Source organism: Aythya marila (genome assembly GCF_965140915.1).
Source record: "Aythya marila genome assembly, chromosome: 3".
Taxonomy (NCBI): Eukaryota; Metazoa; Chordata; class Aves; order Anseriformes; family Anatidae; genus Aythya; species Aythya marila.
The window spans coordinates 22,581,032-22,600,649 of NC_139044.1; the positions used below are offsets into that span (position 1 = coordinate 22,581,032).

The 19,618-nt window shown below is 38.1% G+C and overlaps 1 protein-coding gene across 2 annotated transcripts in view; it reads right to left on the bottom strand.

Moving 5' to 3' along the window:
• Positions 1-19,618, bottom strand: part of SUSD4 (sushi domain containing 4) — a 74,654-nt gene that overhangs the window by 10,298 nt on the left and 44,738 nt on the right. For both annotated transcript variants that reach the window (XM_082758183.1, XM_082758184.1), the window contains exons 4-5: positions 11,973-12,152; positions 8,771-8,959 (exon numbers count right to left, since the gene is read on the bottom strand). In XM_082758183.1, coding sequence (XP_082614309.1) covers positions 8,771-8,959; positions 11,973-12,152 — 369 coding nt within the window. The remainder of the gene's footprint in view (positions 1-8,770; positions 8,960-11,972; positions 12,153-19,618) is intronic.

The following is a 19,618-nucleotide window of genomic DNA, read 5'->3' on the forward strand; positions in this document are numbered from 1 at the left end:
GAACACCTTCTGGAAGGTGAATATTCCTGGAAAACCCAGGGGAGTTTCTCTTCTGTTCCAAATTCACCTCCTAATCACATTCAATTTTCTTGTGAAGGAAACGCCCAGGAGCCTTCAGTCATCACTACTACTGTTCTACCTTGCCAATTTTACCTTCATGTAACTGTCTGCAGTGTACTCAGTTGAGGTAGACATCCCGCTGCAGTGCATGGGGCATCCTTAGCTCCGCGTATGTGCTAAGCAAGAGCAGGGCACTCAGTAAAGGCTGTCTCCTCCCCCAAAACATAAGGTCTTAATTCCCTGAAAAAGCCACTGAGGGACCTATATATATTTCTCCCCAAGCTGGATGCCTTTCAGCCCTCTCATCCTTGCCCTGCATGCAGCCAAGAGACCAGCTGGCCAGCTGATGGTGCTGTGCTTGATCACCAGATGGGAGAGTGCAGTTGGGAGATAGAATTGTTTTTCACAAAATGGTATTTTCATGTCAGAACTGCTACAATCCATAATTCAGTTCTGGTATATTGAATATGTATATTCAGTTACATTTCCAACCACTCTTTACTTCGAGCCATCGTTTATGGCAAGAAAATGCAGCAGTGTGCATACCGGCAAACCTGACTTCCCATCCAGGATGGCCTAGTAAGGATTTTTTTTCCTATATTGCCATTGTACAAACATATCCTTGTGTATGTAGACTTTGAAAAATATTATTTTTTATTTTATTTTTTTTTTACAGTAACATGGAAGATGAAGGTTATGTTTGTTCCTTTTCCTTCTTTGTAAACACTGTGCCAATAAAACTCAGTTCCTTGGTTATTTCAATATCATTACCCTTCAGACCTTCAGAATAAAATACTCATCTGAGAAACCTTTCTTACATAACTCAACAATTCCTGTCCTGTGAAGGGAGAGTTAGTGCACATTATAGCTGTACTGGAGTAAGTGAGAAAAAAATTGTGGCCACTGAATTTGCATTTTGAAAGTAAAGACATGTTTTGAGGAATTTTCCTGATTATTCCCACAGCAAAGCAACAGCATGAACAGTACTACCAAAACGGAAATAATGGTGGAAACAACTAAGTATATAAAGTCACTCCTACTAAGCTCAACAGTAGACGTAATATAAAGGAATAAAGATACGAGATTATTATTTTGAACCCTGAATTTTCCAGTAAATTTATTTATTGAAAGCCTACAGCAAGGATTATTCAAAATACTGTATTCTTAGCCAATAATTTCCAAATTCTTCTCCATCTCCAGTTACTTAACCTTCACAGTGCCACCTACATTTTTTTCCTCTGAAAAGACACTCGGTTGCAGTTAAGCAACTCCTTACAGACCATTCAGTAAGTCACTGGCAGCTGTACCTTGGGTCTCATGACTCCCAGACTGCTTGCTCCCACTCCTAGACAACCATGCTTTAATTTGGTACCCACTAAAATTACAAGAGTAATCTTTCAATGTGCACACAGTAGGAAGCACTTTTCACCTTCTACAAAGTGTGAAATGAATTGAATAATTAAGATTTTAGTGAAAATCTGTTTCTCTGGTCTAGTTCTGACAAACACCATCTTGCTGAAAATCGCTATCACTGGCACCAGCTGTAAGAGCCTAAATGAAGCATTATAAAACTTATTCCAAGCCTATTTTAACAATAGTTTAGCATTAATTGATTCCCAAAGGGAAACAGAAGGTGATTTACAATCACTTACAGGTAGAGCTTGTTTATTACTTGGAGTTATGGAAACCATTTCACAGTTGCAGTCAGCTGAGCTCCTACATGAGTATCAGACCGAACTCACCGTCACCCTCAACAATCCTGCCATTCATAGCATAACTGGCAGTAAACTATTGATCTTAATGCAAAAGCCTTTATTTTCAAATGCATTTCACAGTATGTATGAGATGAAACACATCCCACGTGAGCTTTCACCTGTAAATTATAAGTTCAAAAATGTGATTTTTGTTTAAACTGCAAACATTGATTATGAACTTGCCGCAATGGAGAGCTAGGGTTCTTTTAGCAAGACACCCATAATTATCTTCAGGGAAATATTTATATTAATGATTCACATGGGAGTGCTTGGAACACCATGGTCTCATTTACAGCAGATCATTTTAGCTTTCTTCATCTCTCAGTCCTTGTTTTGTTTCTTCCTTTTCCCGTGAGTGCTTGACTTTATGATAAGTAATGGTCTTTTTAAGACTTTGAGAAGCATATGCTGAATATTTGGCCTAATTTCTGAATGTGGAGCCAATTGCTTGCGACTATTTTTGTATAGAATTGATGCCATTAAGGTGTCTGATTGCCTGAGCTCCAGCTGCAGCCAGGTACTGTACTCCAGTGACCTATCATTAACAACTACATTAAAAAAGAAACAGAGATAAATGCTGAGGCTGGATTCCTGTTAAAGAAATATTCAGAAATGAAAACTTTAGTTAGATAGTGGAAAGACCATTCTTCTTTTCTTCTCAGGTCAGTGCTTTTACTGCATCTGATGGTTATAATAAACTATGCCTATTGTGTATCAACTTGTGATTGGGATGCTTATGGGCTGACTGCATTCATTGAGTTTAATTGGGGACTGCACAGACACCTAACAGGAAGGAATCAGAGAGCTGCAAAATAAGCCAGGCTTGGGTATTTGACAGTTGTCACAGGATAACCCCAAACCTGGTAAAGGTTGGAGAAAAAAAAAAGGTCAAAGTACTCAGCAGTAGAATGGAGGTGGAACAGGGAGACAGAACTGTTGGGAAGTTGTCTAAGAAGCCCAGACAGGTAAAAACAGCCATCAGAGATGTCTGAAGAAGCCAGTGCTCACTGTGAGCTGAATAAGCCAGGGTTATCCCATTATAACTCTCTTTAATTTATTTTTCTTCTTTGTTTATAAGAAACAATCCCTTGAGCCTGCCTGGTGTCACCTACACCCATCATTAGATATTGATGAAAAGAAGGAATACCAAATCCAGCTGCACTTGCTGGGATAAAAGAGACATATCCTAAGGCTTGGCTGAAGGCTGAAGAAGTCAAAATGTACCTCCTGGGAGAAGGAAAATCACAAGGCTCTATCCCCCTTGGAATGATGCTAAGAAAAACAAAAAAGGAAGGAGGAGAACTGGATGATAAAGCCACAAAACCAATTTACAAGACTAAGGAGGTATGAAAGAATATTAGTTTCTGTTATTTATGTGTAGTTATCAAGTTATCCACTGGTGAAATTACTTCTATTTAAATGTTGGTTTTTGTCTCTGAAAGTGAACAAACCTACACTGCAAGTAGACTTTCTAGAGTCTATAGCTACACTTCCCATTTTTTGTGGAAGATGTCCTGTGACTGCACTATGTAGCCAAATTTAATGAACTCGTCCATAAAGCACAGAGAGATTTGATTTCAAGCTAGACAATGCAGTGTGTTTTTCCCTTCTGAGGAGCCTTGCCATATAAAGTTAAAGATTAATATTATAAAACAGCCCTCAGGGATAAATTTTGTCTGCTTTCCCTTACCTAATCCTCAGTATATTTAAAGCACTCTGGATAAAATACTAAGTGCATCTGGCAGCTAACATGGAAATTCAGAGCAGAAATTATGGCTCTATAAAAGAGTCTGGATGTCTGGCTGATTCTGGAAATGCTAAGGAGTTTCTGAAAGGTACACTGGTGTACCTGTGAAGGTATAATAACGATTTATTTTGACACTCCTGTGTATCAGGCAGAAACAGAAGACATAAAAGAAACAGATTAGTTGTTCTTCTGTTGTTTACTTGAAAAACTAAGACTAGTGTGGAATGTATCTATTTCAATCACAACAAAGATCAATGAAGATTTCTGCAATGAAAAAAAAAAAAAGAGTAGTAATATAATAGTATTTATCATTCTCATACAACATTTTCAACTTGGAGACTGTTCTCTAAACTCTCAATCCCTTCATCCCACCCCCAACAAGAGCTGTACAATGTCCACTTTTATGTATCATTCTGTCTTCAAATATGGTCTAGTTTTCTTTCTACTTTACAGTGCATGTGCTGCAATTAAGTGATCTGATGATTATTAAGCAGTACAACCATAGAACAATATGACTTGTCTGGTGAATATTTTATGTCACTGTGCTCTTTCTGGTTTTAGTTCATCTCCTCACTTCTTCAGCTGTGGATAAAGATCTACAGATGAAAGTCAGAATCCTCCAACAGAAATAAATAAATAAATAAATAAATAAATAAATAAATAAATAAAAATAGACATTCCAAGACATCTATGAGCAGCTCTGGAAAGTGTTCAACTTCCACACTTGCACAACATATCTGGACATATGTACCATTTGTACAGCCTTGGGTGATGAACGAACAACAACCTACAGTCAACAACCCTTAGAATTATTGAATGTCTTTTTTTTCAATAAAACTGTGTGTAAATACATCACACCTGCTTTATATGACTCATAAGACCCCAGAGTGAAAGACCATCAGCCTATTTCAGTCTTTGGCTATTGTACTAAAGGAGTCACCAATGCAAAGGCATTGCCCAAGTAACAGTGCTTATAGGCATTGTTGCTGCTATTTGAGCATTTACTGTTGCTTATCATTTCTGAGTTGTGAGAACTATTTCTCTGGGCCACTGAGTATATTCTAAAACTCCTCTGCGGTCAGTTTTGTTAAAAGCAAGGCTATTATGTCTTGTGTTAATATCAACTCAGTTAACTTAGATGATGTATTTTGCAATATTTACTTAATTCTCCCTTCTGCCTGCATGCTCAGTAGTTGTAAGCATAGAACAGGATCTCAGTATATGCTTACCCTAATATCTTAACATTATAGAACAGAACAGAACAGTTGAGTTGAGTTGAGTTGAGTTGAGTTGAGTTGAGTTGAGTTGAGTTGAGTTGAGTTGAGTTGAGTTGGAAGGGATCTTCAAACATCATCATGTCCACCTGCCTGACCACCTCAGGGCTAACCAAAAGTTAAAGCTTGTTAAGGAGGGCATTATCCAATTGCCTTTTGAACTCTGACAGGCATAGGACATCAATTACCTCATTAAGAAGCCTTTTCCAGTGTTTGACCACCCTCACAGTAAGAACCTTTTCCTCGTGAACCTCCCTTGGTGCAGCTTTGTGCTCTTCCCATGCACCCTGTCATTGGTTACTAGGGAGAAGAAACTAGCAGTTGGCTGTCCATTCCATTTCACGGAATTCCCTACCAGTATGTTTTCAGGTGCTTGCTCTCCAATGTTTTGGGAAGCCATTTAATTTTTCAGGAAGTTTTTATACTACATATGGCAAAATCTTCAATTTAAGGTCCTTTTTCCTCCCAATCTTTTACATATCTGATTATACAGAAAGCAATCAATAACTTCTATTAATTTCTACAGATGGATCATTAACCCCAAACTGGCATTTCAAAAATCATACTAATAAATTAGCATTTTCCTTTGATTTTCACGTATCCTTAGAATTGTCTAACAAGTTTAGGTACAAAAGAATATTTACAAAACTTCTGCATAGTAATGAAATTAAAAAAAAAAAGGGGGGGGGGAGGGAGATATAAAGAAAGTTGAAGACATAAATCAAGGAATAAAAGTAGTAGAAAATTCAATGTTAAGATGTTTCAGCTTATCCCTTAAATGACTGTAACAATCCAGTAAAACAACACAATTTCCTCTAACATCATTCTCAGAGATAGCTGAACCATTTCAACTGAAGCTTCCCAAATGATTCAGCCTGAGGCAGACACTCAAAAATCAATCTGAATGTTTAAATTTGGCAAAGTTACAAACATTTAAGAACAGGATCTCATAACAGTAAATACTTGGCAATCTGAGCTAGCGGCATCCTTATTTGCCTGAGCTATAACAACTTCCCTGATCAGGTCCAACAGCTGTTTCTGAGAAGCCACTGCACAACATTGCAATGTTGGCTGCATATCAGCACCAGGTAACACAATTTTTATACAGAAATGTCTTCTTTCCTATCATCAAAATTTTCCTGAGTATGACATAGCCTCTCACAAGAGTTTGTGGAAGCTCTGTTTTTGCTGATATTGAGAACAAGACTGGGCTGACTGTTAGAAAGCATGCAGTAGGAGTGAAAGGATGGATGAGATGAACTGATTGTTCCTTCCAATCTTCATTTATTTTGACTCTATATGTGAAGCATATAGATGCTGCCAGATCACTGTAGCAAACCCCAATGCATACATACAACTGCTTTAGAGAGACAGCTACTTGACACAAAGTTGAAAGTAATCCAAGTGGTCCCTGGTATAACCATGCGTTTAAATGGTGTGGAAGCTCTTCATTCAGAATTAATTTGGCTTCAAAAAGAGACAAAATTTCAAAAGATTGACAGATAGCATTTGTGCAATTGCACATACATTTAAGACATTCCCTCTGTAAAGGTTTATAGAATATATATATAAATGAGAAAGAAAAATTCTGCTTACAGCAGAATAAAAACTCTAAAATGTTTTACTGTAGCTTCCTAACAACCATTTACTTTTAATCATTACCATATTAAAATACTGAAAAGGAAAATTTATTAGGATAAATTTTGAATTGATCCTGGAATGAAATAAATTGAATTAATTTGATATTTGCAGATTTCCTCTGTTAAAAAATACTTCTTGGTGAGATTATACAACACACATAAAAGTAATGCCGAGAAATGAGCTTGACATTAGTATGCAAGGTGCAGAATAAAAAAATATGTGGAAAGGGAGTTTTGTTCTCTAATTAGAGTAGTAGGTTGTAGCAAGATTCCTGGAGTCTGCAGCTCCTTGCATAAATCACTTTAACACTTTCAAACAAGAGAATCTAATGTTGATTTAATGGATTTAATGTCAAAATTTTCTGCATACAAGCTGAAGCCTACCTAAAATATCATTCACAGGTGGAGTTGGTGGTGGTGGCCTTTTAGTGATGGTGCTCTCTATTCTACCAGGAGCAGCTCTCTGTCTCAGGAGAACCTGTCCTTGCAAGTGGTATGCTTACAGATGCGGAATTCAGCCTCCTGGGGTTCACTCAACACATGCATTGATGGGACCCCATATGAAACCACCACAAAAAGTGTCAGTTGTAACAATAAAAGAGAGCAATAAGAAAATAAATAAAAGGAAGGCTGGATCTAATGCAAAACTCAAGAGGCATCCCACATTGCCCTGACCCAGTGGCTGGCACACACAGATCCCCTTATTACAGTTTGTCATGGCTGACTGGGGTAACAACTTCTGACATATTATTTAAAATGTAGGACTTTCAGGGCAGCAGCTCTTATCTCATATTTTAAGGTACCATAAAAAAGACCCTCTCCATGACATTTTCATACAAAGCAATAAGTAATGAACACAAACTTGGAACCTAGCTTGGCTCAACTAATGTATTTTCCAAGATATTTTGATCAGAGCTGGAATGCTCACCTGTTTTAAAGGAGGGTAACACACTGGCACAGCATTTTCTGTTTCATAAGCAGGTGTTTCTGTATTTTAATGCTCTTATCTTCCTAACTAGAGAGTTGTCATTATTTATCAAAGCTATTACATTTGCTTGATCAAGGCTAAAAGGGACTTTCTAATTCTTCAAGTTACATATTTTCTGTGATATAAAAAACAACAACAAGCAAACCTCTGAAAAATGGATTCCATAGATCTGGTCTGCAATTAATCTTTTATGGTATGCTAAATCAAAATAAAAATAAACAAACAAAAGAAAACAAACAAACAAAAAATCATTGTATCATTCCAAAATTGCAAAGGCATTTTTAGTTTGGAATCACTGTATTACTTTTATGTAGTATATCACTTTGTTGACGCTGTTGGCAAATTTTTGCATTCCCAGGTTGTTTTGCATTTAGCTCCCTGACAAAGGTACCACACATATATTCCTATTACTGCTTTCAGCTAAATTCTACTTATAGATGTCTACCTTACAGGCTTGAAACAGCTAAAATATACCTTTTTTAGGTGCATGAAATGCAGAGGATGTATTTGGATTCTGATAACTTCCTGGGATATTTTATTTGAGGTGCAGATTGAAGATGGCAGAAGGTAATCCAAAAGGCTTTGCTCACGTATGGAGTAGTCCATTCAGTGTCTTTGTTTTAAATGTATGGGATACAAATATGAATACCCTTACAATATCCTACATTCCAGCACTGCAGCTGTAGTTACAGACTATTCCTTTTGGATTGGTAAGATCCAATGCACTCTGGCCACAATTCTCATGTTCCTAATCAGTAAAGTCAATCACTGTGGTTGCAAATCCTTAAGGTTAACTTCTATGAGAGACAACAAATATTCAAGTGTGCAGCATCATGTGTCACTGAATAATGTTTGCAGCTGACACAGCCCAATCCAAGTTTGCATGGAACATTTCTTGTTTCACATGGAAATCTGTCTGTACCTATAGAACCACTGACCACCTGTAGATGAATGTGTATTCCATAATTCCCTCAGTATTTTCATTAGAAAAGCTGCAAAGAATTCACATTTTCAAAGCAAAGCAATGACCATTGTTAAGAACTTCCCATCTTGCACTGAGGACACCAAGAGAAGAACCATTAGCTGGAGAACCCCAACAGCTGACTGTGCAGTGAGCCAGAACTGACTGCATGCGGGGAAAAAAAAAAAAAAAAAAAAAAAAAAAAAAAAAAAAAAAGGTACATTCTGCATGGCCTGCAGAAAGAAGACATATAACGGAAGTGCAGCCATAGCCCTGCATTAAAGTCATAGTGAGCATGCTGCTTTGCAAAATTAAAAGCAAGATAAACAAACAATAAGACATTTACCTTCCACATCAAGGCACCTAGGTGGGCTATCTGACCAGATAAGGTTATACATGCACTCAAGGAACTCTGCCCCTTCTAGTTTATATCCAGGAAAGCATTGGTAATACACCACTGTTCCTACTGGGAGGGAGGACTCGAACTCAGATATGTTAATGTAACTATGAGGAAGAACCAATGGCCTCAGGCAACCTGCAAATTAAGAAGAGGGAGGTATCTTTTATTATAAGGTGCTTATCTTAGTCATTTTAACACATCCTGATAATAATAATAAACCTTTGATTTAAGAATTCCTTCATATTCTCTTCTGTGAATGGCATGGCTGCATAATCTCCCTCAGATACGTATGCTTCTTTACCCTGTTTCAAACTCTTTTCTTGTTTAACCCCCACATTTTGCTAGTGTGGGATTCAGTCTCAGCAAATTCAAGAAAGGTTTACTGAAAATTACAGTATTTTGCTGCACAAACATTCACTGCTTTAGCAGATGGCAATTGTTCTTTTTGTGCTAGTATCCTTAATAAATAAAGATTGTCACCTATATAAACCACAAGTTTTATTCCTCCTCCTAAAGCAGTCATGTAAACCTTCTTCAATATTAAAACTGCTTCTCTGACAACGTGTACACAATTGTAAAAGATTTTCAGACAGAATTAATGATTTTGAAGTTCCAATTCGAGAAAGTGTAAAGCGATGTCACTTACTATGAGCAGTCACATGATAAACACAGAGCAATTCACATAATTTATGTCTGAGGGCGGAAAAAAAAATCAGTCTGAGAACCTCTTGTAAGATGCTAACACTACCATGGATGTCCAGTTAGAATCTATAAAGAAAAAGTCTCTGCAGCACTTTATGTGGTTATTTCCTTGCAACGGTCAATTGAGGAAGAGGGTCAAGAGCAAAAGCAAACAGAAAACGCTTGAAAGCTTTTTCAAGTACACTATACTATCAGAGCAATGTTTTCGGCAACTTTTTTACTAGTTTACTCCCTGCTCAAATAAATCTTTGGGCATTCTGTCTGCTGGTAACTGCTCATACCCCTGATTACATATGCCCCACACGTAACATGCCAAACCAAGCAGTCTGCTGAGCAGGAAGATATAAGCAACCTACAATGGTACAGACGGAAGGAATGCTGACTGCCCAAGCAAGACCGGGCTTGCTGTCCTCTGAACTGTATCAAGGCAGGTTTTGCCCTATTGGCTCAAAATTTTAACGCTTATTGGGGTCTCTGCAGTGCAGGACCAAGATTTACTGGAATTTTTAAGAGATCTAAGGGTTTATGAAAATCCCTAGGTCTCCAAACATCCCCAGGTGCTGCAAACTCCATTTTGACAATTTTTGCTAAGAAATTCACATCATTCCAGATTCATTATCCAGAGTCATTATCATGACTCTCTCATGCCAAAAATAGTTTGAGGCTTGATTCCTATATGCTCTACAGTCCTTTCCCACTGCTCAACCAGAAAAAAAAATGTCTTAGTGTCATAAAACTCCTGCCTATTTAATCAAATGGCCATGTAAATGCAATTAACAGCCTACTAAGTGCAAGCATACGAATGACTTTTATAGTATTAGTGCTTAATATGGCCAAAAGAAAATTCTGGAAATAATTCTGGAATAGGATTATAGAATTTGGCAAAATGAGACAGATATTGGAATCTAAATCTTCTATTCTGTACCGATCTAGTAGCTAAAGCACTTTGTTCTTGTGCAATTATTTTGTAATTTTTATTAGTGCTGCCATTATTTTTAAAAGCAATTGACATTGAATATTGAGTAGCAGCAATTGATTGTGTTTTATAGTATAAATACAGCCACAGAAGAAAATAAAAAGTCAGGGGGTAGTTCTGTTATCCCAGTTAATACTGGTTATCATGAAATTTCCACCTGAACCTTTCACAAATACAGTACTTACAAATCCATCTTATGAGTGTTCACCTCACCTAACTAGAGGAGTCTTAACCTACCCAAATTACCTAAAGTCTTATTTTTCAGTGTCTGTCTTAGGGAATGGTGAACTGGCCTGTGAAGATGCTGCAACCCCTGAGATGAGGTAAGGTGAACCTACTCTCAAAAATGGTTTGCTTTCTTTCTATTGCCACACACTATGTCACTGCTAGTAAGATACTTCAGAACTAATGTGCCTAAATGTCTCCATGCACATACCACAGTCTAAAAGAACACCACGGGACATAGGTGGATGTGTCCCAAACTGACAGTCCTAACTATGGACACACATAAAAGTAAGCTCCTGTAACTTCTGGGTGGCACCCATGAATCCTATCACCTTTCAGCTGACACACCAAACTGCGTCTCACCCTGCCACCGTCACTTCTGAGAAGTGTTTCAGCTTCCCTGCTGCAGGAGACAGTATTGTCCTTAAGTGCCTATTGGGAACTGTCACATAGAAATGAAAGCTCCTGTTAACCCAGTCTTCTCCTTAGCACAGACAGTTAAATTCTTTTGATGCTGTTCAGCTGGCCAAACTTGAATAGGTTAAAGTACTTAGACAGGCATGTCAGAAATGTGAAATAATAGCAGACTAGGGTTATTCAGCTCTCATTCACTAAAGTTGGCTTACCCTAGCACTTCTCAGTCTAAGCAAAGCTGGGTTCTCAAACTGTTAATACTACAAGTTCAACTATGAATAGATTTTCTGGCCAAAATCATTCCTGTTCAAACCCTTTGTTTTCAGTCAATACCTATCAGTTTAATGGACTGTGAATCTAACAATTCTGCTGAAAACTCACAGAGACAAACAGGTTCCAGCATCTTCTCTCCTCTACTTGTGCCCACTGCACAAGACAAACAAAGGTAAATTGCAGTTAGAAACTTGAATGTTTCCGTAAATTAATTTGTACAAACATGTCAGCTGTTCATCAGATCTTTTGCTGATATTCTGATTTAAACTTGATTTATTTTTAAAATGCAATGTATCTGTGTAAGACTTTAAACTATCAAATTAAAAACAATACCTGAAGTAATACTTCAAGTATGGTTGTGTTCTTAAAGTGTCATCTTCTTTCCTGCCATGAGCAGTGGGGAGGAGAAATCAAAAAAATCTTAAAAGCGGTGCTGTTCAAATACTGTACAGTGGGATTTATAAGACCACTGACATCCTTACAACTGTATGAAAAAAATATTGGCAAGCTATCACGAGGTGCATGAGCTATAAAACAGGATGTTCTGGTGTACTAAACCTTGGCAAATGGGCAGATTATCCCAAGTTCCATCGTCTTGACAAATTGAAACCATGTTGTCTAAGTCAGGGTAACGGATCTGGAATCCTTCATGACAGCTGATTATTAACTTATCTCCAGTCCTGTAAGTCTTGTTATGAATCTCTGCATCTTCAACATGTGGAACAAGGCAATCTGTGACTTCATAAAGAAAGAAATTAACTTAATTAAAAATAACATGTCTAGCTATTCAATAATCAAACTCTTAAGCAAAAGTTAATAGTTAATGTAAGTGCTCTGCTTAAACCATTTGGACAAAATGCATTTCAGTTAATATATACTTTCCCTAGTTAACCATCAGTTACAAAGTCTATATCATGATGCTAGAATTTGCTGTGTTACAATAATGGATCATTACCCCAGATGTTTTCAAACAAACACAATTAAGAGAGTTTAGGAAGACTGTTTTTAATTTTCTCTTTCTATTCATCATGTTTGTAAATTACACAGCACAGTCTGACTACACGACAGTCCATATGAAGTCAAACTCTTTGACAGCACCAAGGACAGGATGAAAGAAGAGATAAAATACAGATATGGCATGAGGAACAAAGGAAAAATGGTTGTTAGTGGAGAGACAGAATGAAAATCAGGTACAGCTAGAAGGGATTACCCAGCTCCATTCCACGGAGTTCATTATGAGAATGTTTTCATGTTAATCTCATTGATTCTGTTTTAAATCAGGTAATTTTATGTGCTTGAATTCATATGCCTTTAGAGGGTGTGATTTTTAAGGCACTCAGCACCATCTCAAGTGCTTGTGCTTTTAAAATACTCTCAAAAAGGGAGGTATGGGCTCTCTTACCTGTCTGTGATACATGAATCTATTACATTACACTATTGCAACTCAAACTATGTGCCAGTGCCAAAGACACCAAAGTATAAAATGAAATCCAGATGACTTAAAAATGGAATATGTTGTGGGAAGTGGAGGGAAAGGGTGAGGCACAGTTAAAAATATTCTGCTAATACTGAACAACTAAGAGATATGCCAAGAGGATATGAAGAAATAGTCCAGGTTACTGCAGATTCATCTTCCTCATAAATGCAAAGTGAGATTAAACAGAAGAGAGGAAAGGATTAAATATTGGGAAAATATAATCAGAATTATCTGTATGTCTGCCAGCAGCCAATCCATGACACAGATGATGATAAAAATTTCCAGGCATCAAAACCCACAGTGGTTCAAATAATAGCAAGGAAATAAAAATATTATAAGCCTGTTTTATGATTTTTTTTTCAAATAATTCTACCACAAGAGGCAATTATCTTCATTTAGGAATGTGATATATATTAAAAAAAAAAAAAAAAAGTTTCAGAAGTCCTTTGAGACTTGCATGAAAGAGAAAGTTTCTGCTATTTTCACTGGTAATTCTTTCTAAAGAAGTAGAGGTAGCTTAAATTTGTTTTTAGCAGTTAGTTGTGAGCATGCACAAAGTAAAGCAATAGAAACAACTTTTTGTTTGATTAGAAGCACAGCTTGAAGCAAGATACACTGTAATTTAGCATAGCACATGCAAACTAACAAAAGCAAATATGCTTCATAATGTCTTCATTTATTTAGGCAAAAAGTAGGTTGTTGTTATGAGACTCAATCAAAAATTTTACTAATATGAAGTGGAGGACTGTTGCTTCCCCAATTAAAATATATTTTCCACTGTACCTTTACTTAGGGATCGTTTCTAAAATACACCGTACCTACTAAATTTTAGTTTGGAGACTGGATATATTAGTCAAAAATGTCGTTGTTTCTCTTGTAGTATAGTGTATTCATTTATAAATGGCTAAATCTGGGAGGATGTGTATGTTACCAGAAAGTTATAAAATGCACTAGGCTGAGGATGCAAGCATTGTCTTCAAAGACTGGACATTTTTTTCTCTCTCTGGCAAGTTAATCAGCAGAGGAGACAGCAGAGGATGCCCCATAAGAAATGCCTGATGTTAAGCCTTGGATGCTGTCCCTCAGATCCTGCCGTGGGTGCCTACAAGGCTGGGATAAGATGTATGGAGATCCTGCTGTGTAACCCCTCTGGAGGAGGTCTGAGATGGATAACAGAAGATAATGTCGATGGACAGCTCACTCTCTTGGCACAGCAGCTTTCTGTTGCTACACAAATAAATAAAGAAGTATATATACACTGCAGTAACATCTGAGATTTCACTTTCAAAGTGGGGGAAATTGATTCTGTAACAAAGATCTATTACAGTGACTTCATTCTCATTGTTCCAAATAACAGCTATAGATAGAACTATTTTAATCAGACAGATGTTGGTGGAGAACAGGATGTGTCCTGGATGGTTTTGATAACAGGTCTATTACAAGACCCAGATAAGCACAGGACTAACATAGGACAATATTGCAGCTCTTTTTCCTGATGTCTTGTGAGCAAATGGTTTCCTGCTGGCTGAATTTGTATTGTTTAGCACTTATCCAGGAATAAATTGCAGTTGCCCTCTCTCTGCAAGCAACTGGATTAGCTGGCACAAATTCCGTTTGGAAAAGCTGAGGATAAGTGACTGAATTTTAAAATGTCCTGTCCTAGAAAATAAACTGCTTTATTCTAAATACTGTTCAACAAATCCATGAAGGCTGCTAAACAATTTAATGGAGTACACAGTCTTTAACCAGCATCAAACAGCAATGGCTACGACTTACATTATTTTCTGGGAGTTTTATATGAACTGCTTGTATCTAATGTGGGAATATTACAATGTCTCAGCCAAGTGCACATCCTAGCTAAGAACACATTTCTTATCTTCCAGAGGCACAAAGGCAGCAGTCCTTGGGTAGGGGTAGCTGGCAGGCCCTGTATCTTGCCAGCTGCAATGATCGTCTTGGCCTAACTTTCATGAATCATAGAATCACATAATCATTAAGGTTGAAAAAGCCTTCCAAGATCATGTAGTCCAGCCATCCCCTTACTACCAACTAAACCATGTCCCTAAGCACCACGTCCAATCTCTCCTTGAACACAACCAGGGACGGTGACTCCACCACCTCCCTGGGCAACCTGTCCCAACGCCTGAGTGCTCTTTCTGAGGAGAAATGTCTCCTCGTTTCCAACCTGAACCTCCCCTGGCACAACTTGAGGCCATCCCCTCCAGTCCTGTCACTAGTTATCTGTGAGAAGAGGCTGACCCCAGCTCCCCACACCTTCCTATCAGGTTGTTGTAGAGAGCAATAAAGTCTCCCTTGAGCCTCCTCTTCTCCAGACCAAACAACCCCAGTTCCCTCAGCCGCTCCTCATAGGACTTGTAAAGATGAAGATGCTGCTTTGTACATTAGGACTCCTTGACTTCAGGGACCCATGTTCCCACCTGTCACAGGAGGATATTTTTTTTGGTGTGAATTGTAAAATTCGTTAAATGCTACAGTTGTAATGCTTCAGTTTATGTGCATCATCTCAAAGCTGTTTTGTCCAGGACACAGGGAAGGAAGACCACCTTCTACCCTCAAAAGAGCACCTAGAGCATAAAGGTAACCCAGAAGAAAGGCATGACCTGGATGCAATGGAGATAGCCAAACCATCCATGGGTACCAGCTAGCTTGGCATGGCTTGAGTCTATGCAGGTGGATTCTTACCCTCCCAGAATTACCCTCAGTCCAGGCTAAACAAGGAGGTCCTCATAGGAATCGCTTAGGGAGTACTACTTGGTGTTGGCCAAAACCTTATCAGGACATTTCTAACACTGTAACAGTATGCGCAATTGCAAAACAGCGCCCCTGCCTGTGCTTTAGCACCATTTATTTTACTAATCTATATGTGAACTCAAATCCAAAGAGATCCAGTGCTCCTATGTGTTTGTGGAATGGCCTCTGAATTGGCCTTCACCACATCCAGCATCAATACTGACAGGCTGGAATGGAGAGGAATGGGGAGAAAGGATGAAAGGAATGTCATGAAGAATGCATTGAATGCAGGGACAGCTTGTCTGGACCCTGCCCTCTTAAAAACAAACATTTAAAATTCAGGTTGTCTCTTTCCTTTCAGTAGTATTAAATGCACAGTACTGTGTTAGTACGATCATTCTGCAGATGGTAAATACAGTATTTCAGTGCATATTAAACAATGCCTTCTCCTTATTGACTTTGCTTGTACCCCAACAGCGTACAGCAGCTTTGCCTAAGAGTAGTGGCCCTTGCAGTAAGCACAGGTTACATGAATCATGGGACATTTGTAGCCAGGATTAGGAATTGACAGAAAACACCGGGCAAGAAAGTTAAGAGATGGAGATATATAAATAGACTAGTAAATAATCTCACAAATCCAGGGACAAAGGCAAAGAGAAATGAGTGCTAAAGATCCTACAGAAAAATTGTAGCTAAACCGTGCTCTAGTCCACTACTTTTACTGCCAGTTAATCATCCCTGTCAGTGGGAGAATGGGGCACTGAGGACATCTTGAAGGCGTCTGCCTGTGGAAGCATGGGGGGGAGCAAGGTAGAGCTCTTAGTTTAGTTGCTGTCCCCACACAGACTGAAAATTTAGATTCAATCTCATAGGAAAGAGGAAGCATTTGTTCCAAGTAGGGCAACAGTCTCAGCAGCCACATTATCACAGTGGGAGAAGATTAGATTAAAGTGTGAACAACATGACATATTCCTTTTAAACAGTAAATACAAAATTCCTACCTTAGAGCTTTGGCATTTATGTGTATAGCCACATTAGAATTGATGGAAGTTACATTCACAACAGGCTGTAAATCAACATGAGAACATAACTCTAAGCACGCAGATTTCTGACAGTGCATTTATTGGGTACCGGCTCATGCAACTTTACTCTTGTACTGACACTTATAATCTCCTGCCACTTAACAAAAAATGACAGACATATAAAATCAAGTTAATTCAATGACGAGCACTTTTAAGATAAATTGCATTCTGAAATGGGTTGTTTTTCTTCCTCTCGTAAATAGCATTATTTTGTGATACTGCTCTAGTAAGCAGATAAAGACAATTATATGCACATAACATAAAACTATAAAATTACATGTAACTACCCTTAGCAAACTCCTGAGATTGACTTAAAATGAACTGCAAAGTATGGAGTGTTTTTGCTGTTCAAGATCAGATGGCAGTATATGACATTTACATGTACATGTATTGTAATAGCTTCAGAGGCATGTAGAGTGTGCTACAGCAAACATGGCAATCAATCTCTGCCTTAACTGGGAAAATATAATATAAAGTTTATTTCATCCCCAGATAGCTAACAAAAAATGTTAAAATGTTAATTTCCTACTTCACCAGTAGTTGCTACAAATTTCAAATTTCTTTTCTTATATCATTACAGAATTTCTGCAATGAGGACTTCTACGCACATCATTAGATAGCTGAGAATTAAACACCATTGTAACTCCTCCTTGGCTGCTCTGCAGATGTACCACACTCCTGTGCTGACCACCTCCATGTCATGCTCCTTCCTCATGATTCTGGTCCCAGTGCAAAAAAAGGTCACTCTAAAAGCACTTCAGTAAATGCTTAGGGCTCATTGAACCTCTGCTTAGTATTTCTGTTGAGTCCATAATTATATCGTGCATTGGAAATAAGAATTCATTCTATCTTTTTTTTCTTTTTTCTTTTTCTTTTTTTTTCCAGTGTTAAACCCTAGGATTGTTTTAATAATACCTGAGAGAAGCACCACTAATCAGGAACGTACTTATCCAATTGCTTCACTAACTCCTAAATCAGGGGCTCCTCTTCAGTCAATAATAACAAGTATTTTTGTGTATGCCTAATTTTCAGCACAGAACTTTAACATAACTAATCACATAATTACAGTTATGCTCTAGCTAAAGTACTTTGCTTGATCAGAGCTTTGGCTTACAATTGTTTTAAAGTGTTCTGTGCTATAAATCAATGATTATCTCTTAAGCAGCTGTTGCCACATCATCCATCACATCTTCATCTTCCAATTTCTTTCTTTTTTAAAAACACCTGAATCAAATTTTGATCACACTGATATTAGTGGCAGTTTTGCTGTTGATGGCATTGTGATCTGAATTTTCTCCCACAGATTTCCACTGTTCTGAGGGGGAAAAGGGAAGTGGCCATATTCAATGAATATTCAATAAAGTGTGTTAATGCTTACTGTAACAACTGCAGTGGCTGATACAGGTTCTATTTTAGTAACTCCATCACTATATTTTGTGGTTTGTTAATGGATTGTACCATGGTATGGCACAGTGTTCAAGCTCCTATGTACCTGTGCCTTGATACCATTTTCCTCTTTTTATCAGCCTGATAATATTTGTGGCTACGTGAATTGAGGGCACAATTTTCAATGGGCATGCATTTTATTAGTGAGGCAGGTAATTCATGCCCATGTTTTGGTAGGATGTTGCACTAGTTTTGACATAGGATATAACACATCTTCAAATAATTCTGTGAATTGTGCTCAATTGCCAAGATTTCATCCCATCTATGTATGTGCCTGAAGTCTAAGTATCAGTTTCTTGGCCAGCATCACCTGTTAAAATGACTACTGCTCCCTTATTTCCTATCAAAGTAATTTCTGTCAGCTATAATCTATGAATTTCCTTAAAATCACATGTAATTTCATCTTTGAAAATTAAGTGAAAGTCACTCAGTCCTGGAAGTAGGACAATTAACCACAGGATGTGCTTGCACTGCACAGCTGGTTCCCTCTTGCGAGCAGCAGTCACAATTGTCATTTGGACTTCCTCCTACAACTTTCCCCTAAACTCTAGCTTTTCCCTCCAAGCACCTTCTCCAACCAACCTGTTTGTCGATTTTTCTGATGTTAAATCTCATTTTAAAGTAGATCCAGCTTTTTAACTGGTGTCATGGTCTCCGTGTCAATGATTTCTCCTAGCAAATTTTGGATGGGTCATACTTCTGTTATACTTTCCAGAAGTTCCCAGGAACATTCCTGATAAGACAACTGCATTGTAGCTCCCCAAAGGCACATTGAAGAGGTGTCCTGCCTGAATGATGCACTGACATGTGTATCCCATATCGGGTTCTACCCCAGATGGCTACTCCATCAGTTAGGAACTGTACTGTTCAATCTCCCTTAGGCTTGTTTTTTTATAATCACCCTCAAAGCTGACAGCACATTCCCACACAATTTATGAGCAGGTGTTATTAGCCCTGCTTGCCTTTATGTTCTACAAATTACCTGTAGTCTCAGTGCATACTACAAGACAGCTCAAGACTGTGTCCCTTATGACTCTGTTGCCTGTGGCCTCAAGTACATTCAGAAATCTATATTTTACCAAGACCTCTGCTTGTCCAACAGAGCAGCTACCTGAAAGATGATGGACCACTTACCAACTATTTTTGTCTACCCTCTAAAATATTTCATGTATCGCTTTCATGCAGACCACTGTTCAGGGGTGACCCCTTCCTATGTATCTCCTTGGCCTCATCTCCCCAGGCCTTGCTTGCTCTTATTGTGGAAAGTACCTTCACATGCCCCTGTCCTGTCACTGGGTTCTCATACTTACCCACCTATCACCATAAACAAGTATTTGCAGTTTTTGTACACACTGAGAGATGCATAATCTGATATAGTAAGTGTGTTTATGAGCCACATAAGTGTCTAGTTTTGGATGAAGTGTGAGCATTTATCTTATTTTAAATGA